This window comes from Gekko japonicus, unplaced genomic scaffold (genome assembly GCF_001447785.1).
Source record: "Gekko japonicus isolate JY-2015 unplaced genomic scaffold, Gekko_japonicus_V1.1 scaffold794, whole genome shotgun sequence".
Lineage (NCBI taxonomy): Eukaryota > Metazoa > Chordata > Lepidosauria > Squamata > Gekkonidae > Gekko > Gekko japonicus.
The window spans coordinates 184,619-208,027 of NW_015164692.1; the positions used below are offsets into that span (position 1 = coordinate 184,619).

Genomic DNA, 23,409 nt, shown 5'->3' on the forward strand with positions numbered 1-23,409 from the left:
CAAGGGAAAACCATAGAGTTTTCCCTTGTATGGCCGTGGCCCCTCCCCCAGCGTGCCCGGCGTGCCCACGTCACTTTCTGGTGACGGGAGCGCAGGGGTGGGGTTCCCCCCGGGGCCCGATTCCGCGGCGGTGGAAATCGGGCCTCCAAAGTGGGGGTTTACCCGCCACCCGCCCCCACTTGGCAGCCCTCCCTGCTTTAGTGTCTTTACATTTGCAAGAACCAGAAGACACCGGAAACCGAAGAATTACAGAATTGTAGTGCTTCAAGGAACCAGAAAGTCACCAAGTGAAGCTCCTTGACCTGAACCGGAATCTGATAACCAGTACTGCTAAAAGATCACCATGCACAGATGCGGTCACGCAGCCGAACGTGTGCTAAGGCATCTCATGCAGAATTCAACAGTTTCCTTTCATAGGCTATGGAAAAAAACAAGATTGCCTCTGCCAAACCTGAATACTAGTTGTCTGGCCTGGACAGCAGGGAAGTAGAAAAGATCGATAAAAACAATCTGATCGAGGGTAACTAACTTTTGGCCAAGTCTGCAAAAACGTTTCTGTCATTTTCCGTTGAAATTACATCGGAAAGTCTGGTATAAGCTGTATTCAAGCGTGCATGACCGCACTGGTATAATACAGGTAATTAGAAATTAGAATTTGACATTTGGAGTCACAGCAATTAGCTGTGTAAAAAACTATTTGGAGTGGGCAACCTGGAATTCCTTTATCCAGTAATTACACCACGCAAATTTCAATAAATAAGAAACAAACCCTGCAAGGGGACGTGCACTGGAACATTTAGGCGCACACCAATTAATCCCTTCTGATATCACGTTAATAGCCACATTACCTTAATTTCTGCAGGTTTATAGTAATGGCGATTTTTGTCCTCCAGCGCGGTTCTATAGCCGTCCCTCAGAAATCGCTTGAACCCGTATTTCCCTTTTAGCTTTCTGACCACCTTATCGATTGTTTGGCTGTACAAAGCATCGTCGTCCACGGCAAAGGCGGGATAGCTAATGCAGGGTAGGAGGGCAGCATCAGTGTTCTAGGGGAGGGGAAGGAAAGGTTGGTTTGAGTAATGGGAGAATGAGGGAGTCAAAGAAGTAAACAAACCGTGCAACAAGAACCCCAGTAACTAGAATGCTCACTTACATGTCAATATTTATGCACTTTGTACCCCACATACAATGGGTTGGATCCAAATACATTTTCCAAGAGCAGAATGGAAATTTATGGCCTCTCCCTTCCCACAGCAGCCCACAGATCTCCAAAAGCTGCTCCTGAAGAATAGGGGACTCAGGGTGGAGGGGGCGTCTGCAGTGGGAAGGGGTAATCAGTGGAAATTGCCCATTCGGTATGGCTCCAATCCAACGGCTCCAAACCAAGGTTCAATGGGGAAGGCCTTGGCTTCTCGGCCCCTGTTGTTTTTGGGGGGGTTTGCCCTCCAGGGGGACTAGTTGACTGCTGTGTGAAAAAGGATGCTGGACTAGATGGATCGCTGGTCTGATCTAGTACGCTCAACTTATGATCTTAATTTGTTGTTGTTCAGTCGCACAGTCGAGTCCGACTCTTCGCGACCCCATGGACCAGATCACGCCAGGCCCTCCTGTCTTCCGCCGTCCTCTGAAGTTTGCTCAATTCCATGTTCGTTGCATCTATGACACTGTCTAACCATCTCATCCTTTGCCGTCCCCGTCTTCTTTGACCTTCAGTCTTTCCCAGCATCAGGGTCTTCTCCAGTGATCTTAATGGGTGCTCCAAATTGCACATGGCGCAGCTGTGGCTGCTGATTTCCCTCATTTACTTCCAGTGTCAGGAGCTTTTTCTCGGGATTAAATCTGGTTGCACAGAAGCACCATGGAGCACCCCAAATGCATTCGACCAAATCCCTTTTTGAACCAGTTCAGGGCAAAAGCTTGAAACTATGATCCATTCAACTATTTAAATAAGACTGGGTGTTAAAAATGAATGTGGGGGACACCCCAGAGCAGCATGGAAGGGGGCCATTCTGGGCTGCAGAGAGAGGCAAGAAGGTCCCTGGAAGAAAATTCTTCTGCTTCCAAAAATGCTGTATTGGATCCAAGCCACAGCTTGTTATTCTTCTGTGCAAATCATAGCTCAATGTTAGCTTGAAATCAAGGTTTGTATGAAAGAGATCACACCGCCGCCTGCAATTCGGATGCAACAACCAACTGCAAAAATGGAAGATTTAATCAGCTGAACGCGTGTGAAAGAAAAAAGAGGAGAGGGTGCAGAAGAAACCCCAATCTTCACTGTTTACAGGGAGATCTTCAGCTACGTGGTTAAGTAATCAGAACATTTGGTGGCATTAGGGCTGCCAAGTCCCCCTGGGGGGCGGGGAAACCTCCGCCCCAGAGGCCCGTTCCCCGCTGCCGGCGGATCGGGCCCCGGGGGGAACCCCACCCCGACGTGTGCGTCACCAGGAAGTGACGTTAGGACACTGAGCACGCTGGGGGTGGGGCCACGACCATCGGAGGGAAAACTCTATGGTTTTCCCTCCGATGGTCATGGCCCCACCCCCAGCGTGCCCGGCGTCCTAACGTCACCTCCAGGTGATGTGCGTGCGGGCGTGCACACGCTCCAGTCGCCACCCGGGAGTCCCCCGCTGCGGCGACTGCAACAATTTGGCAACCCTAGGGGGCATTCATACTGCCAGTACACCACAAATTGCCTAATGAAGCCATCTGCACAATATGAGTTTGGAGATAAACTGACAAAGTAGTTGTCAAGAACTGTGCTTTCAATGGGGCTGCACAAACTACTTATGTCTTCTGCCTGAATGGTGTTTCCCACAGCATTTGAGTAACTAATGAAAAGGCCTTTAAAATTCACTGCCAGATTATCAATAGACACGCACCACCACCATCTTCTGGTACACCTGAACAAAAATGTTAACAATATTCAGACTTACATTCATCAGGGAAATGCAATTTCATTTGAAGCTTGGAGTCAAAGAAAATATACACAGAATAGCTGCCAGTGCCATTTTCTCTCCCCCCCCCCACAAAGTAATGATGGAAACAGAATGCTTCCATGAGGCACATACAGTGGTAAGAATGGAGATTAATGGGTTGTTTAATTTGTGGGAATGCTACGAGATCCAGGAATTGAGGAAGAGGCGTCGTGCCATGACTGCTAATTTTAAAAGAATGGAAGACGGCCCTCGTGATGTTAATGAAAAATGTTTGACGCAAAACTAGGATTAATTTAAATCTTTTTGGTTGCCCGCTTCACCTCTCAGAGTACCCTTCCCATATCATCAGAAAACCCACATGGAAACTGCCAGCCCCAAAGGTAACTCACATATTGCTCCATCCTATTGATTGACAGTTCTAATGTCCACAAAATGAATTGGGGAAAAACAGGCAGTAGGCCCTTCACCTACACTATTTAGAGACAATGCAGATCGTGTATAACAAATGTGGCTCACGTGCTCAATTCTGGAAGACGCACTGTAAACAGGTTACAGAGCTTTAAGGGTTGAACATCCAATCTCCATATTTGTGCATGTAATTAATATAAATGTTCCTGAATTCAGATGATGCTGAACAACATTGGGTATGCATTATAATACTGGAATTGTTTCTCTCGAATACAGAAGCAATACTGTAAAAAATTCACACATACTTCCGTTGGAAAAACAAACATTTTGAACCTAAGATATTAGATAACCAATCCCAGAGCCAGGAGGCAAGATCAGGGGAAGGCCTCGGCTTCTATGCCCTGTTGTTGGCCCTCCAGGGGAACTGGTTGGCCACTGTGTGAGACAGGATGCTCGACTAGATGGACCATTGGTCTGATCCAGCAGGGCTCTTCTTACGTTTTTAACACAAACTTTCATGAATTTTAAAGGAAAACATCTAAGAATATCAAAAAGGAATAATTTCTCTCTCTCTCTCTCTCTTTTTGCATCTTAGGGCATTATTTTCTACCAAGAACATATCTCTGATGTGCGGTAAATATTACTCAGGAAGGGCCATCAGCTTGTCACGATGGGCTACATTTCTCCAGGGCACTTCAAAAGGCTTCTGTGGAGAAGTGTTTTATGGAGAAAACAGTGTATTTTTCATAGTCCAGGCTAGCCTGATCTTGTCATATCTCAGAAGCTAAGCAGGGGTCAACCCTGGTTTGTGCTTGGATGGGAGACCACCAAGGAATACCATGGTCATGATGCAGAGGCAGACAAAGACAAACCATTTCTGAGCACATCTGGCCTTGAAAACCCCATGGAAGCTTTGACTTGATGGCAAATAAATAAATAAATAAATAAATCATTGGACGGGATGAAAAAACTACCCCGGTGGTAAAATGCATTAGATTTCTGGGATGTCTTTTGTACCCTGGGTGCTTTTTTGTTTACAGCAAGAAAATTGCAAGGGGATATTGTTAAGAAAACCTTGTGTCTCAGCTGGGCTACTTCTGTGTTTCACTGGTGGTACGCATACCACTGGTGGAGAGCCGCTGCCTTAAGGCACACTTTGAGGAAGTATCTATCATACCACTTATAATTTGAGGGGGGGGGGATCGCTGTTGTCCGGTCCTGCTGTAGAAGAGGCTTTCATCCTATCCACAGTTATGGAAGACACGTCTATCATAATAATTAGCTCCTAGAACGGTCTCTCCTGTACACTAATATTTAAAGAACAAATTCTAATTGCTCCCCAACCAACAACTTCAGACCCTTTATTAAACAGGATATTAAAACTGCAATACAGCTAAGAACTATATTCAAGTTAACTCCATCCCTATCCTGTTAAACTCAATTTCATCAAACATTACTTACGTGAGATCGGGATTCTCGGGGAAGCAATGAAAAAAGAGTCTGCCTGTTCCGATTGTGGGCATCGAGATCTACAAATATGACAGACCAGGAGCAGCCCTGTAAAGGGAAAAGAAGGATTCACACTACGGAGGGAATGCACAGAAAGTCCTGGAGTAGAAAGTACTGGTGAAGTGAACGGCTTCGTAGGATATTAAGATTTATAATCTGCAACCATAAACCAGTCATTTCAAACAAACAAGGGCATTTCCAGGACAAATGCACATCATATTGTGTGTGTTATGTGCCATCAAGTCACATCCAACTTATGGCAATCCTATGACTTAAGGTAAATGTTCCCTTGCTCGAAAGCCAGTCGAATCCGACTCTAGGGTTGTGGTGCTCATCTCCGTTTCAAAGCCGAAGAGCCAGCGCTGTCCGAAGACGTTTCCGTGGTCATGTGGCCGGCATGACTAGATGCTGAGGTGCACGGAACGCTGTTACCTTCCGACCGAAGTGGTACCTATTTATCTACTTGCAATTTCTTGCTTTTGAACTGCTAGGTTGGCAGGAGCTGGAACTAGAGACGGGAGCTCACTCCGTCATGCGGCACCCGGGTCTCGAACTGCTGAACTACTGACCTTCCACAGCCTGCAGTTCAGCGTCTTAACCACTTGAGCCACCACAGCTCCAATCCTATGACTTAATCACCTCCAAAAGGTATTATCATTAGCAGCCTTGCTCAGGTCCCTCAAACTGAAGGCTGTAGCTTCCTTTAATGAATCAGTCCATCTCATATTGGGTCTTCCTCTTTTCCTGATGCCTTCAACGTTTTCCAGCATTACTTCCTTTTCCAGTAAGTCTTGTCTTCTTATCTTGTGATCAAAGGATGATAGCCTCGATTTACTCCTTTTAGCTTCTAGGGAGAATTCAGGCTTATAATATTACTTCATTTAATATTCATGGATTAAAATACACCAAGCTGGTAGATACAGGGTTTGAGATTATGGATATCTGCACCTGTGGCCAACGAATGAAAGCTTCAATGGCAATTTGTTGAATTCGAACGACCTCAGCCCGTAATTGAGTCCCAGCAGCAGAACTGTGGACCCACCCGACATGTTTAGAAAATCGTTTCTGTAAGGAACACCATAAGAACTTGCATGAAAATTGCAATGCAAGTCAAATGTCAGTCAGCAGCATGAGGTCATTATTACTAGATGATCCACATCACTTGGCGGACAAGGGCCTTTCAGAAAGGCAACAGAAACATTTCCGGTTGTTCTGAGGCAAGATCCCACACCGGATGGACAGAGAGAGTGGCCACAATCTCTGGTGATCACATACAGCCAGTCTCATGCATAGCTTGATATGTACTAATTTAGTATTTATTACATATACACCACACACTTCTTCCCAGGCGGCTCACGGTGAACACAGGGAGACCCAATTATCAGTAAAATCATATAAACATCATTAAAATATTTAAAACTAAACAAAAAAAGTTTTTTCCCCACATATAACAGAAGGCCTGCAAGAGATGGTGAGAGTTGTACCTCTAAAGGGAGGAAGTTCCATAGCTTAATGGACAGTGTAGCAGATAACAGGATTAGGCGACTAAAAATAAGCAGATGAAAATGGCGTCTTTGTTAATATCTTTAATGCATTTCCCAAGCTGTCAACAGGACAGTTGCTTTTTCATCATATGCACTCCAGTGTGTGCAATACATAATGACAGAATCAGGAATGTAATCATACATGTTGCTGGTGAAATAAAACAGATGAATAGGAACTTCTGCCAACACCTACTACATTAGATAAGGTCTGCTGGATTCTGGAGGGGGAAAAAACATTGAACTTAATGAGGTTCTCCCTCTCCCTTTGAAAGGAGCTCTGAAACGCCCGGATGTATAGCAAGGAGAACCGGCCTGTAATTCCCTGGTCCCTCCCCACCCCCCAGACCCTGCTTAAAATTGGTGTAACATTTGGTTCTCTTCAGGCCTCTGGTATAGCTGCTGATTTAAACAGCAATTTGCATATACCTGTTAGTTGATCAACAATTTTACATTTGAGTTCCTTAAGAACCCTCTGGCATATGCCATCTGGACCCTGAGACTTGCCAGTTTTTAATTTGCCCGATAATCCTAGAATGTCATCTCTCATCATCTCAACTAGATCCAGTTCTTTAGACCCCCCTTCTGAAAATAGGGGTTCTGCTAGGGGTTATGTACCCCACAGTGAACACAGATGCAAAGAAGTCATTTTGTACCTCTGCCATCTCCCTTTAGGGATTCATCCAATGGCCCAACTGCCTGGCTGGCTGATTTCCTGCTCCTGATGTATTTAAAGAAACGTTTATTGTTTGTCTTGATGATTTTAGTAATCTGCTGCTCAAATTCTCTTTTCACTTGCTCATTTGTTAACTTACACTTATTTTGCTCCCTATGCTCCCTTCTGTTCACCTTACTGAGGGTAAACCTTCCATTCTTAAAACAAGAAGGGTTTTTATTTTTTATGTCTTCCTTCACTTGGGTTGTTAACTGTGCAGGCATTGCTTTAGACTTGGCTGTACATTTTCTAATCTAGGGAAAACATTCTGTTTGGGCTTCACCTAGTGTGGTTCTACACAGCTCCCAAGCTTTCTCTAGGGATTTGACTCTCTTGAGTTTCCTTTTCAACTTCCTTCTAACTAGTCTGGTCATTGTTGTTCCTTCTTGGACTTCGGGGCAAGTTTTCATTGAACTTAATGGGATTGTGGTCACTGTTCCAAATTGGTGCAACAAGAAAGAACTACATCTCACACCAGATCTCAAGCCCCATTCACGTTCAAGTCCAAGATCGCTATTCATCTGGTGGGCTCAGTGATCAACTGTGATCAACAGTCATTTATGATGTCTAGGAACCTCTTTTCTATAGCATGCTGAGAGCACACATTTACCCAGTCAATGTGAGGGTAGTTGAAGTCACCCAGTATTGTAACTTTTTCTGCTTTAGTTACCTTCCATATTTCCTTTCCCAACTCAAGATCTGTCTTAAGGGTTTGACTGGGGGATGATAGTACTCCCACACTTTTATAGTAACCCTTGGTGCCCAGCATCTCCTTCCATATCAATTCCATGGGAGAGATACTTTCCTAATGCTTTCTTGCTTGACTCTATGCCCTCTTTGCTATACAAAGCACACCTCCCCCTGTCCTGTCTATAGAATTCATATCCATATATCATTGTATCCCACTGGTTTTCACCATTCCACCATACTTCTGAAACCCCCACCATATCTAAATTGTCATTTAGTGCCAAACACTCCAGTTCCCCCATCTTGGCTTGGAGACATTTAGCATTAGCATACAGACACCAATAAGATGTTTTCCCTCGCCAATGATCCTCACCTTTCTTAGCCTTTTGGTTTCTGGCCTTGGCCCTCCTTTTATCAGCCTATTCTGACTCTCAAGTTCTATTGGACTCCTACCAACACCACCCTAAACATTTACTGCATCATTCATTTGGGACCAGTTATCCCAAACTGAAGGCTCCCCAGGTTCTGTCAAATTTCCCTGTGATTCATTTAAATGCTGCTCTGACACCTTTTTGGTATTAAGTGCCAGCAGCCTTACAGTTCCTATGCAAAAACATTTGGTACATATTAATTTACTTAATTTACATCCCCCTCAAAGCAGCTTTTCACATCATTCCCCCCTCCTCCACTTAATCCTCACAACAACAACCTTGCAAGGGAAGGTTACGTGAGAGACTGTGATGGTTCTAAGGTCATTTAGTGGGCTTCCACAGCCAAGCAAGGGATTTCAACATGGTCATCTCAGGTCCTAGTCTGACTTTAACCACTATGCCACACTAGCCACATGAATGTGTGGGTCGCTCTTTTTTAACATATTATTTTAGATCTTGGGAAACTGGCTCTCACTTTCTTACTGTGCTACTAAGTAATTTTATCAAAAAGCAGCTGATGGAAACAGCTCAATTTGATTTTGCCACACCCATTCTTAAAGATCTCTACTGATCAAGCACTTGAGACTGCATAAATAATTTTAGACATTTGAAAGCAATTTGAATGCAGGTTAGGGGGCATAATGACATAACATTACATTTTGTGTATAACTAACCTAAGTTTGGCTTTGAAATACAGCAACAGGTTATTTAAAATGCACAAAACAGAAACAAATTTAATACTATAGGCTTTGGTAAGTGGTATTAAAAAGGAGTTTCCTGTGACAACTCTGGCTGAAAAATATGTTTTTTTGATCTGCCTAAGAAAATTAATACCTTTATGGATTGTTAAATTTTCTGAAACTAAGGCTGACAGGAAACTGTCTAGAAGCAAAAAAGAACTAGTACTCAGTAAACTTCTGGTCCATTAGCAAAACAGCAGCATTTATTTTAAAACAAAACATAAGTTTTCTTATTTTCTTTACAAGCTTATTAGAGAAAAGCTCTAAGAAATTAACTGAGCATCTCTGCCAAGTACTAAACAGAATAAGCAGAGGCCATGCCTAGCAAGCAGCACACGAGTGCAGAAGGGAAACATTGGTCTTATAGCCAAAATATATTGAATAGAGAGTTCCTTTCAGTAGTTTTCAGGATGCTGAGATAAAGGCAGGCCACAGTGCCCTTCGGCTGAACACCTGAACAGTGCAAACGAATCCTTGGTCAGTTCCTGGGGCAGCCATGAGGAACCAGAGAAATGGTCCTGGCCAAGCTCATCGCAAGTTTTTGCGATTGTTGCCAATGTGAACACAATTCCTGTGGAACCTCAAAGACTGATGGATTTATTGCAAGTGTAGGCTTCCGTGAGCAAGAAACCACTTCACCAGGTGACTTCATCAGGTGCGCAAAGTGGATGCTGGACTATGAAAAATCATGCTCTAATCGATGGGAGCTGCGGTGGCTCAAGTGGTAAAGACGCTGAACTGCAGGCTGTGGAAGGTCGGTAGTTCAGCAGTTCGAGACCCGAGTGTGCCGCATGACGGAGTGAGCGCCCGTCTCTAGTTCCAGCTCCTGCCAACCTAGCAGTTCGAAAGCAAGAAATTGCAAGTAGATAAATAGGGACCACTTCGGTGGGAAGGGAACAGCGTTCCGTGCGCCTTGGCGTTTAGTCATGCCGGCCACATGACCACGGAAACGTCTTCGGACAGCACTGGCTCTTCGGCTTTGAAACGGAGATGAGCACCGCAACCCTAGAGTCGGACTCGACTGGCTTTTGAGCAAGGGAACCTTTACCTTTACCTTTAATCGACGGGTTGGTCTTTAAGGTGCCACAAAACTTGTTTTGTCTTTGCGGCAACTCTCTAAAACAACTTTACCTGCTGAAATTTATTGCAGAGGTGGAAAACTGCAATGATGGTTTTAAGGTACTCACTCCAAATCACAGGTAAGAAACACGTCTACGGGGGGGGGGGGAAATCTAAAAATTTTCAAAACTGAGAATGGCTGCAAGATGCTCTCAGGTCTACATATCTATCTTTATATTGGACATTTATGAAATTTATGCCCTTCTGTTCTTACAAGAAGTATCCAGGAGTGGCTTAGAGTGGGGGTGGGGGGATTAAAACAAACATGCGTCAAGTGTCTTGTCAGGATGAACTAGACCAGTGATGGCGAACCTTTTAGAGACCGAGTGCCCAAACTGCGACCCAAAGCAAAGTGCCAGCACGGCAATTTAACCTGAATACTGAGGTTTTACTTTAGAAAAAACAACTCATACATTAATTTAAGATGATCCAAACAAAGTAAGGAAAGCAATCCCAAATGCTTTCATTTACTTAAAATTATTTGGCAGAGGATTCGACACTTTAATGATGGTCTGGGCCTGGCTGGGGCGATGGCACGCGTGCCCACAGAGAGGGCTCTGAGTGCCACCTCTGGCACCCGTGCCATAGGTTCGCCACCACTGAACTAGACAGACAACATGCTACGACACGGCAGTAAAAATCCTGCCCTTTAAAGCAGAAACATCAAGACTGAAAAGAGGCCGAGTGCTGGTATTTCAAGGGCAACCAGAGGTTACTTGCAAATGCATACATTTCCAAATCCCCCAGATTAAGACAGTGTTAAATTAAAAGATGAAACCTCCCTGCACGGCTAGTGTTTACCCTTTGCCCTCTGCTCACCTTGAGGATCTCAGTTAAAAGGCTGGTGGAATCCCTTTAAGTTTACAGAGAAGCTCTTAGATATTGCGCTGCTCTCTCTGCCTGCTGGCACGGTCCTCTTGGCAGTGGCATCGATAGCCTCAAAAGAAGATGACCACCTTTTCGCACAAAGCGGCACCTGCCATTTTAAATCTTTTAAAGGACCGAGTTCTTAAAAATGCGACTTATCCCTGGCCTCGTGTTTCTGTGAACCGTCTGGGCTGTCTTCCCACCGCGTCTGGCTTTCTATTCTTGTGCATTTAAATACAGCCAGTGATGGTTTCACACCAGACTTCAACGGGGATAACGCACTGTCAACACGTTGCTTTTTAGTAACAATTTTAAAATGAAAACAAAAAAAAATTGGGTAGGAGGAGCCACGTTTAAACAGTTGACTTTTTTCAAGGGAAGAGAAGTGACTGACATGATTTGTTTCGTTATTTTATTAGATTTTTACTCCGCCCTCCCGGCAAGGTCGGCTGTTCTGCTTCCGGACCTTCTCAGAGGCTTGTTGTTGTTCAGTCGCACAGTCGAATCCGACTCTTCACAACCCCCATTGACTACATCACTACAGGCCCTCCTGTCTTCTGCCGTCCTCCGGGGTTTGCTCAACTTCATGTCTGTTGCATCAAGAACACTGTCTAACCATCTCATCCTTTGCCGTCCCCGTCTTCTTTGACCTTCAGTCTTTCCCAGCATCAGGGTCTTCTCCAGTGAGTGCTCCCTTCTCATTTGGTGGCCAAAGTATTTGAGCTTCAGTTTCATTATCTGGCCTTCCAGGGAACAGTCAGGGTTGATTTTTTTTAGGATTGACTGGTTTGATCTTCTTGCAGTCCAAGGGACTCTCAAGAGTCTTCTCCAGCACCATAGTTCAAAAGAATCTATTCTTCGGCGCTCAGCCTTCCTTATGGTCCAACTCTCGCAGCCATACATTACTACTGGAAATACCACTGCTTTGACCATATGGACTTTTGTTGGCAGGGTGATGTCTCTACTTTTTATTATGCTGTCTAGGTTTGCCATCACTTTCCTCTCAAGGAGCAGGTGTCTTTTAATTTCATGGCTGCAGTCACCGTCTGCAGTGATCTTGGACCCCAGGAACGTGAAGTCTGTCACTGCTTCCATGACTTCCCCTTCTATTTGCCAAGGAGTGATGTCTTAGTTTTTTTGATGTTGAGTTTCAAGCCACACACACACATAATATTATGGAAATATGGAATGGAGAGGAGCAAGCGGAGAAAGATCTATTTACACAGCCTGGGTAGTTTAGGCTACTTGCCCCCAGCCAGCTCAACATTAAGAGGGACGGTAGAGAGACATGAGTGGCTATGATGTGCATTTTGGGTTCCACTATGAATGCAGGGGGAGGGAGCAGGTCCTGGCCCATCTCCCCTCTTCTAAGAAGCCCTTCCATAAAACTAGCTGCTGACCTGAGGTGCAAAGAGCCCATCTTCAAGTTTTTCTTTAATCAGCCCCTCTTCCAAGGAGCCCAGGGTAGCATATTCTGGGTTCTTCCGCCCCTCATTTTATCTGTGCAACAATCCTGTGAAGTAGGCCAGACTGAGAGAGAATGACTCGTCCGAGGTCACCTCACTGAGCTTCGTGGTCGAATGGGGATTTCCCCTCCAGTTGGTACGGTCTTTGGCAGTGTTCCCTCTAAGCTGAGTTAGTGTGAGCTAGCTCACAGTTTTTTAGCCTCTAGCTTAAAGATGTGAAGGCCTGGAAAAACCCCGTTTTTTTCCTGAAGCCTTTTTTGTTTTTTTCCGAAAAATGGGAAAAATTGAAAAAAGAAAAGAAAAGAAAAAAATTGATTATGGAACATTTTCCCCAGCCAGCTCAACATTAAGAGGGATGGTACAGAGAAATGAGTGGCTATGATGTGCATTTTGGGCTCCACTGTGAATGCGGGGTGGGAGCAGGTCCTGGCCCATCTCCCCTCTTCTAAGAAGCCCTTCCATAAAACTAGCTGCTGACCTGAGGTGCAAAGAGCCCATCTTCAAGTTTTTCTTTAATCAGCCCCTCTTCCAAGGAGCCCAGGGTAGCATATTCTGGGTTCTTCCGCCCCTCATTTTATCTGTGCAACAATCCTGTGAAGTAGGCCAGACTGAGAGAGAATGACTCGTCCGAGGTCACCTCACTGAGCTTCGTGGTCGAATGGGGATTTCCCCTCCAGTTGGTACGGTCTTTGGCAGTGTTCCCTCTAAGCTGAGTTAGTGTGAGCTAGCTCACAGTTTTTTAGCCTCTCTAGCTCACACCTTTTTGTCTTGGCTCAGGAAGGAGGGCTCCAGAGCAAACTAATTTATGCTGTAGCCAAATCGCTCACTCACAACTTTAATGGCAGTAGCTCACAAAGTAGACGTTTTGCTCACAAAACTCCACAGCTTAGAGGGAACATTGGTCTTTGGTCCAGTGCTCAAACCATCACGCAACTGCCACTCTGAGGGCATAAAAGGGACAGGAATCTCTGGACTTGTGCTTTTTATCTCCGTTAACTTGGGAGAGAAAAGAGCCAGACCCAGACTTTATGAGGGGAGCATACATGTCGTAAGAGAAAGCCTGGCTATTTAATGGCCAGCAAATTACCAGAGGGTGGTGGGTGGGTGAGGAATGTATGGTTGCCAACCCTGGGCTGGGAATTTTTTTGGAGATTTGGGTATAGAGGCTCAGGAAGGTGGGGTTTGGGGAGGGAGCTTAGTGGGATAGAATGCCACAGAGTCCACCCTCCAAAGCAGCCATTTTCCTCAGGGAAACAGATCTCTGCCGTCTGGAGATCAGGTGTAATTCCTGGAGATCTGTAAGCCCCACTTGGAGGTAGGCAACCCTCGAGAAACTGTTAACAAAACCTATAAAAACGACACACCTAATGAAAATATGAGGTGAGCCAGAGACAGAAAACAGAGAAGGTCAGGAGGCTGTTCATAGAAGCAACAGGTACAGTTTAATGTCGGTCAGAGTGACTGGAAGAAAACACAGGATAATTCTAGACATTTCACTTTTAAAACAAGAGCAAAATAAATAACTGGAAGGGGGAAAAAATCACGCCTAATAAAAAGAGGAAAGCGTTGATCTTGACGGGCTATGAATCCTGTATCCAAAGTAGCAGGAACTAATTTGTTATCCTTCCTTCACCAGAAAAAAAGGAAAGAAAAAAGATGGAACAGGCTTTGCCATATGGATATTAGACCTCCTTTGATCTACAATGAAAGCAATTTACTGAAGAATAAGCAGTTAATTAAAAATCGAGAATGAACAAATACTTATATATTTTTACTACCTGATTGCCAAAGAGGTTGAATCCATTAATTGCTTCTAGGGCGGCTTTTGCTAACCCGACAGAACTGGAAAGAAAAAGAAGAAGAAAGAGAAGGGGGGGGGGGAAGTTGCCTGTTATGCTTGTAACTCTGGAAATAAAATTCAGCTTCCCTTGTACTTGTACATCAAATTACTTCTTGCTGTGAGGATCTTTGAAAAAATAACTGAGGCTAAAAATTATGATACAGTAGGATTATTTTATTATTTTCAACAGATTACCTTTAAATGTCACCTGCCATCTATTAAAAATGTGTGTGTGTGTGTGTGTGTGTGTGTGGAATCGCTTTGCAATTGGATATCAGATGCTGAGAGGGCACCAGGAGTACAAACACAGTATTTTTCAAAAAAGACCTTCATTGGCAAGTGCTAGTACTTTTTCACTTAATTTAACGCTAACATTAACACATGGAAATCCGACACCAAATACATTTTTAAAAATGTTATTGAGTACTATAGATGTACAGGGCGCTTGACAGAGCAAGAAGCTGATATTCTGAATTTTGACAGACAGCTCCTGTTGAGAAGCAACTGAGGATCTGCGTTTCCCCCTCCAAGTCTTCCATGCCCCCTCAATCTGTCTCCCTGACACACACAGGGTCCAAAAAGTAACCATATTTGCCACTGATACCTTACTACCCAAAGATCTCTGAAGATGCCTGAACAACCCTCTTATACAAATAGGCAAAGAACTTCAATGTCATCTGAGTTTTATCGTGCAAGCATGAGCAAAAAACACAGGTATGCTGGATGAGTGCCCTGTGAAAATCCCAGGCACACAATTAGGATCTCCAGGTTTGGTGTAGCCAGTTTGGTGTAGTGGTTAAGTGCGCGGACGCTAATCTGGGAGAACCGGGTTTGATTCCCCACTCCTCCACTTGCACCAGGCTGGTTGGCCTTGGGCAAGCCGTAGTTCCGACAAGAGCTGTTCTTGAAAAAGAGCAGTTTCTATCAGAGCTCTCTCAGCCCCACCTACCTCACAGGATGCCTGTTGTGGGGAGGGGGAGGGAAAGGAGTTTGTAAGCCGCTCTGAGACACCTTTGGGGAGTGAGGGGTGGGGTATAAATCCAATCTCTTCTTCTTCTTCTTCCCCTGGCCACCGGTGGGGGATAAGGGTGTTAACAGGGTTGCCAGATCCAGGTTGGGAAACTCCTGGAGATTTGGGGATGGATCCTCGGGAGGACAGGGACCTTTGTGGTGTACAATGCCATAGAGTTCACCCTCCAAAGCATCCACTTTCTTCAGGGGAGCTGATCTCTGTAATCTGGAGATGAGCTGTAATTCCGAGGGCTCCCCACGTCCCATCTGGAGGTTGGCATCCCAACACAATTATTATCAGGAAGTTAAAGAGTATTTATAGTAACAGAATGGCAAAACACAGGATACTAAAAATGGCAAAAGCCATCCATGCTAAAAAATGCATTCTACACTTGCTTGATACTAAGCCTTAAACCAAACAGGGCACAAAATGTATCTGAGTTGCTGTCTTCATTCAGGCCATTTCAAAATGGAGCTGGTCACCCGTTCTCTCAGAACAATGGAGTCAGCAAGGGGGAAAAAACAAAGAGTAAGGCCATCTTAGTTCAGTGTGGAACATCACTCTTACTGGAAGCACACCTTTAAATCCTGTTTCACTGGGTGTTGGTGTGTTAGTTAAAAGCTTCTTGACCCAAACGAGATTAACAAACTAGATAATCCCATAAAGCCATGCAAAGCCCTACATGGCTTGAAACTAGGGTTGCCAGCTCTGGGTTGGGAAATTCATGGAGATTTGGGAGGTGGAGGCGGGGGACAGTGTGGTTTGGGACGGGGGAGGGACCTCAGCAAGGCATAACACCATACAGTCCACCCACCAAAGCTGCCATCTTTCTCCAGGAACATTTATCTCTGCTGTCTAGAGATTGGTTGTCATTCTAGGAGCTCTCCAGCCCCCACCTGGACGCTGCCAAAGACAACAGGGAACCCTTAGCGTATGACTACAACCACAATGAAGGTCAAAGAAGACGGGGACGGCAAAGGATGAGATGGTTAGAGAGTATCATAGATGCAACGAACATGAAACTGAGCAAACTTCAGAGGACGGCGGAAGACAGGAGGGCCTGGCGGGATCTTGTCCATGGGGTCGCGAAGAGTCAGACTCGACTGTGCGACTGAACAACCACAACAACCACAAACAACACCAACCAAGGGAAGACCATCAACAATTCACAAATGTATATAATCAAAACTGTATATTACATTCATTGAAGTACAAAGATGGGTTACTGGTCATAACTCAATGAAATGTATAAACATATCTCCAACAGATTGCTCATATCAAATATACATTATTGCCAAAAAAAAAAGAACATGCTGAAATCCAACAGTAGATTCCTTTGTAGTCCCCCATATAAATAGTGCCCATGGACCTCCAAACAGAAAATGATTGCAGCAGAGGACGCCCACCGTGGAAAGAATAACAGCTGTATGTCTCTCCCAGGCAATGCTCCCTCTAAGCTGTGGAGTCTTTGAGCAAAAATTCTACTTTGTGAGCTACAGGCATTAAAGTTGTGAGCGAGCAATTTGGCTGCTGCGTAAATTAGTGTGCTCGGGAGCCATCCTTCCTGAGCCAAGACAAAAACATGTGCGCTGGAGGCTAAAAAACTGTGAGCTAGCTCACACTAACTCAGCTTAGAGGGAACACTGCGTCCCAGGTATAAATCAAGATGTTTCAATCCTCTTCAACAGCGGCTGGTTAAATGGAACCCGATTTCCAAAATAACATAGGCACAGCTCAATAACTTCAATGGAATCCAATTCTGATCATATATAGTTGTGAACTGTTGATGGTCTTTCCTTGGTGGGTGTCCTCTGTGGCTATACCCACCTAGAGGCTGGCAATCCTATGCGGAACTGGGGTATTTGAAGGAGCATCTTTTCCTGCATGTTCCTACCTGGGAAATAAGATCACATGGCGAGGCCCTCCTGACTGTCCCCTGAACCAAAGAAGCTCATTTGGTGGGTACATGAGAGAGGGCTTTTTCAGTAGCGGCACCATGATTATGGAACAACTTCCCCAGGGAGGTTTACCTGGCCTGTTCACTTACAATCTCAAGGAAGCAGATGAAGATAGTTTTGTTTAGGACTGCACTTGATTAATTTGGTGGCAGTCTTAAACTGTGGTTTTAAATACAAGAACTCGTGGGCACTCAATGAAATTGCTGAGCAGTCGGAGTTAGAACAGATAAAAGGAAGTACTTCTTCACCCAAAGACTGATTAACACATGGAATTCACTGCCACAGGAGGCGGCGGCTATAAGCATGGATGGCTTCAAGAGGACATTGGATAAACATATGGAGCAGAGGTCCATCAGTGGCTATTAGCCACAAGGTATAGACAGGAACTCTCGGTCTGGGACAAGTGATGCAATGTATTCTTGGTACTTGGGGGGGGCAACAGTGGGAGGGCTTCTAGTGTCGTGGCCCCACTGCTGGACCTCCTGATGGCACCTGGTATTTTTGGCCACTGCGTGACAGAATCTTGAAATGGATGGGCCATTGGTCTGATCCAACACTGGCTTCCCTTACGTTCTTACGGTCTTAAATTCTGGTTCTCGTGATGCATATTGTATTTATATTGTAAGCTGCCTCAAGTTCTATAAAGCAGAAAGGCAGCTAACAAAGGTTTTAAATAAATAAACACGGTTCTAAAATTTAACGCGAAGGAATGTCACTAAAGAGAAATGCCTTCTCCAAGCTGGGGGGGAGGGGGCTTTGAGAACGTATTTAAAGTTAAAGTTGCTTTCTTTCTCTGCTCCCTCCGACCTCAAGCCTACTTAGGGAGGGGAACACTGGCTGGGGAAGGGAAGACCAATCGGGGAGGCATGCCTCCCCTTTGCTTCCCCAACCGCCCTGCCGGGAGCCGCACAATATGTGTGAAAGAGCCGCATGCGGCTCCCGAGCCACAGTTTGGCCACTGCTGTCAAAGGTCATCCCACATATCCCATGGAGCTGTCAGGCAGAAAGGAAGTCACTGCCTCAAGGCGTTTGCAATACAGTAGCTGTAATGTACAAAAGAGGTAGGGGAGGCATCTGTTGTGAATAACAGAGCCAGATGTTCCGCAATCACACATCAGCTAACAGGCAACCTGAAAATATCTGGCACAAGGTGGTGGGGGCAGCCTTAGAAATGTGCAGCTAGTCCAATCAACTGACCAAACTTTATAATTCAGCCCCAGAAAGGCTTCATACAGCAACAGGGAGATGGAAAAGTAGAGAAGAAAGCAAAAAAGGTTAAGCCAAAGGTCCTGCAGAAGAAGTGGACTTTAAAAGAAGAGAGAGAGGGCTGCGTGCAGCCTTCCTGGGAGGCAGTTCCAGGCAAAAAGCACTGAGCTATTTAAGGGTGAACACAGTTCTCTGAAACGAAAGACAACTTTGAAGAGAGTACAAAACAGAGTTCTGTGCAAGCAGGGACTCTCTTTTCAGGGAAAGTTACGTTTGCAGCCTTATGACTCATGGAGAACTTTTGCAAACTCAGATGAGAGTCGGGCACTCTCTACTCAAAACGGAGCTCGGTCTGTACAATGGAGACGTTGCCTCCAGCCGAGAGCTGATGGATTAGGTGCACGGTACTCCCTTGCACTGCCATGGCAACCCACACGCCACCCTGTTTTGCCGACCTCTGTTTTCTGCAGTGCAAACAGGAAAGGGAGCCGTGAAGGAGGAGGAGAGGAATTAAATGCCCTTCAGACTCCTTGCAGTCACAGCACACACTCTGCTTGGGGAAAAGGCTCATTAGGACAGTTTCCAGAGTAAGCAGGCTAGAGGTCAAGGCATTTTTGATCAACACACCCCTGAGACGTATAGAGAATATCTGTTTTGTGAACAGGATAGTACCACCAGTCCCCAATTAAATATTCCCCCATGAAGAATGGTTGGTAGGTGGGTGCATGATTCATCTGGGCTTGCTCTCATTCAGCATGCTTATCCTGAGATTGTTAATTACTCGGGTAGTAACTCTGTAACTACTCAGATAGTAACCATGTCCATATATTTTGTTCTTCTAATATTCTGAGGGACAGAGACCTGAAAAGGCGGCAAATTACTTACTGAAATGGGCACAGTGATCTTCCAGCGTTTATGGGCAGCTGTAAATCTTTCGCTCACTTACGTCATTCTTTCAGTCGGCATAGCCACTCGCTTTGGGTTGGATCCTTGGCAAATCGAGCACTTTCCTGCCCCCCTGCAACCCATGGATCGCCATGAAAGGCTGCTTATGGGGTCAGGGGACCTTGAAGAATGACATTGGGGGGGGGGACTCTGCAGCAGGAAGGGGATATTGGTGGAAATCAATAATTTAATCTAGATCCAGTGTCCTTCCAGTGGAAGAGGGTTTAACACCGTTCTATAAAATGGCCATGCGAACAGATGGCACAGTGCCAAGATACAGCCTGATTATGCAAACAGACCCTGGAATCTGTGCAGAGATGGGACAATGTACTTAAATGGTTGTCTCTGCATCTGACAACCTGTGCAAGTTCAAACAGGAAGAGCTAAATCCTGACCCAAATCACTTCCCTTCCCCTGGCACACAGAACTGCAGGTACTTGCTGATACTAAATGCGAGACAGAAAAAAACCAATCAAGTTCAAATGTAAATACAACCTTAGCTGGGCGACTCTGCCAGAATGACATGGAAGATGCTTCGAGCAGAATGGAAACAAGAAGAGCCTGGCTGCTGGACCGCGTGCAGCATATTTATTATAACTATAGCTTCCTGTTGGAACATTTTCATTAACAGCTTACCGTGAAACATTGATTTGTGACTGCTTCTTTTATTTCTAACCATCGTACCAATAGGTTTCAAAGCCTTTCAGAAGCTGCGCCAAGGGAGGGGGAAAGAAAGGCTTGTGGGATTTAATTCTAATTGGTTCAACAAGGAAAAGCTGATTAGGCTACAAAACTCTGCCCGGAGCAGCTGCCATCAGAGCTGGTGGTGAAATCCCACAATTCCGCCACCTTCTGCTGACGAAAAGTCCAAGATCTTGTGAAGACGCATTAAGGTAACCAGGACTGACCGGTCCGATGGGATACCATCTTCAGTGCCAAACCTCTGTAGCAGTAACAGATGAGCAACCGTTTTAGAGAAACGTGCAGCAAGTCCAAAATAAAAGATGGTATACTTTGATGCCCACTATAGAACACATTATTTACTAGGGATGGGCACAAACCTGTTCACAAGCCAAAATTCGGCATGAACTAAACTGCCTGCCAATTTATTTATGGGTACAACTGAAAATGCTGGTTCTTTAAGCTCTTCACCCTCTGGGAGCAGGGCATCTGGAGGACTGTCTACTTCCTTAGGAACCAGACTATCAGCTGAGTTCATCTGCAGAATACCTGCACCATGTGGCATCACCACATTAGACGAGAGGTTGGTCACATTCAGAGGACAAGGCCTTAATGGTTGTGGCGCCTCCACTCTTAAATTCTATCTGTACACCAGTATGCCTGATACTAAGATTTAAGCCACATGTAAAACCCTTTTTGTTTCCCCATGCATTTCACAGACACCCTCTCCTCCTTCCCCCAGTCAATTATTTTTATTTATGTGGCTCTGGTAAAGTTAGTTTTAATGCAGTCAATTGTACAGTTAGTTCTGAGGCAAACGATTTTAAAAATTTCTGCTCTTTGCTTAATAATGCCAGATTGTATTATTTTAAAATTGGTTAAACTTATGCTTTATATTTTATTAATGTATATCTTTATTTTGTTGTGAGCTGCTTTAAGCATTTTAGATGTAATTTTAGATATAGATCTGGGTTTCTTCTTACTGCTCAGTCTTAAGACACAGTCAAAAGCATATTATCGCTGGATCTCCGTGACAAACCTGATCAAAGCCTAGAGCACTTTGGAAGCGAGTTAAATTTTTCAAAATTGCAAGGAGTGATAGTTCCGGAATGAAGATCACTCTTAACTTCCAGACAGCCATAATTCTTCAAGCTGCCTCCCAACCTGGCTGTTTATCTAGCCCTGGTAGCTATTAGATTGTACAAACTGATTATTATTGTTGATATTGCATGTAATGAATATATACCTGTTTTAGAATATTATGAATAATACACAATGCACTTTATAACATGCAACATACAGAACACTTATAAAAAAGGTTTTTGCAGTGTATATATTTGTTGATGGACTGTTCATCTAGCCCAGCGGTTCATCACTCACAGAAAACTGAATGTCGAACTCTTCATTCATTCAGGACATTGATGGCTTCTAGCCAGAACTAATTAAGTGATTGAAAGTAACCCCAAGAGACTAGATACTGGGGCAAGGGAGGCATTTTCAGCTAGGAAACAAAGGAAGTCAATTAGAAGGCACTGAAAAAAACACCCCAAAAAACAACTCAGTTGCAAAATGTGGATCCTGTTTCAGAAATGCTCAGAAACACCTTCTGTATTCAATTTATAAATCTCCCTGTGTTCACAAACTGTGCATTTCTGGCAATGGTGCTGAAGAGCATCAAAAAAGAAATCATACATAAGGTGTTAGGGACTGAAAGTTGCATTAAAAAAGCCAGCCAGGCAGATGAACAAACAAAATAACCTTAATAGGGGCAGACAACATGACAGCAGTATATTAGCTGCAGAACAAAGGAGAAGAAGTTAAAGATTCCGGCGCCTTTTAAGCCTTGGAGTATGAAGACACCGAGTCTCAGAAACACCCCCATTATGAGCAACACAGATGGGAGACGTCAAAAAATGTTTCTGCAGAGGTATTCGGCAGATGCTCGGAAACAGCTTGATCAAAATGGTTACAGGACAAATGAATATTTCAGGAGCCTGAACACATGGGAGAGAAGCGTCAAGATTCCGAAAAGATGTTACAAAGCTTGCTTATCGAAAGTTAGTGGGAAGTCTGCAGACCCTGTGCTGAAAATTCAGCAGCAAGAGCCACGGTGTGTGCACGGAATACTATCAGGCGGAGTTCCATCCAAACAAAGCCTTTCAGCCCTGGGTGAATCAGGTGCTGACCTTGAATACATGCAAAACAGCATCACCATTGTAGCTACAGACTGGGCTGAGGAGGAGGAGGAGGAGAAGAAGAAGAGGAGGAGGAGGAGGAGACTGGATTTATACCCCGCCCTTCACTTGGAGTCTCAGAGCGGCTTACAAACTCCTTTCCCTTCCCCTCCCCACAACAGACACCCTGTGAGGGTAGGTGGGGCTGAGAGAGCTCTGACAGAAACTGCTCTTTATCAAGAACACCTCTGACAGAACTATGGCTTGCCCAAGGTCATCCAGCCAGGTGCAAGTGGAGGAGTGGGGAATCAAACCCAGTTCTCCTAGATTAGAGTCCGTGCGCTTAACCACTACACCAAATTGGCGTAATTATCACAGTCACAGGTTGCAACCATTCTGAATGGTTTTCACAGCACAGTCATACTGACTCGGGCCAATGGTAGTTTATGATCAGGGGGAAAAAATCTCTTCCGTGCACTTGTGATGGCCAGGAAAAGAAAGCTCTGGGGATGGCCTGCCCTTGTCCACCTGACCAAGTGACACAGCCCGAACATCTTTCAGCTGAGCTTACGATATCCCTGGTTGTCTTGGATGGCCAGAATCTTGCCTCGATTGGCCGGTTCATGAACAAAGGCCGGAATAGCTGCCCAACAAAGATTGGCCTGACTTCAGACCCCTGTTCTGACCAGCCACCCTGGTTCCCGTCTCTTGCCGAGTCTACCCTCATAAATCTCACTACAGCTATTTCTATGTTCATCAGTTTCTGACAGAAACTCAAATACTGGACTGACTGCACAAGGCCTTGGCTTTCTGGTAGGGTTGCCAACAGTGTTCCCTCTAAGCTTAGTTAGTGTGAGCTAGCTCACAATTTTTTTAGCCTCCAGCTCACATTTTTGTCTAAGCTCAGGAAGGAGGGCTCCAGAGCAAACTAATTTATACCACAGCCAAATCGCTCGCTCACAACTTTAATGCCAGGAGCTCACAAAGTAGAATTTTTGCTCGACAAGACTCAACAGCTTAGAGGGAGCCTTGGTTGCCAACCTCCAGGAGGGGTCAAGAGATCTCCGGGAATGATGGCTGCTCCCGTTCCCTGGAGGAACGAGCTGCTTTGGAGGGTGGACTCTGTGACACAGTACCCAGCTGATGTCCCTCCCCTCGGCCAAACCGTGCCCTC

General features: G+C 44.9%; 1 protein-coding gene across 4 annotated transcripts in view; it reads right to left on the reverse strand.

Annotated features, from left to right (window-relative positions):
- Positions 1 to 23,409, reverse strand: part of PHKB (phosphorylase kinase, beta) — a 194,525-nt gene that overhangs the window by 99,598 nt on the left and 71,518 nt on the right. For all 4 annotated transcript variants that reach the window (XM_015409423.1, XM_015409421.1, XM_015409420.1 and 1 more), the window contains 3 exons: positions 14,198 to 14,261; positions 4,806 to 4,901; positions 849 to 1,046 (listed from right to left, as the gene is read on the reverse strand). In XM_015409423.1, the coding sequence (XP_015264909.1) occupies positions 849 to 1,046; positions 4,806 to 4,901; positions 14,198 to 14,261 (358 nt within the window). The remainder of the gene's footprint in view (positions 1 to 848; positions 1,047 to 4,805; positions 4,902 to 14,197; positions 14,262 to 23,409) is intronic.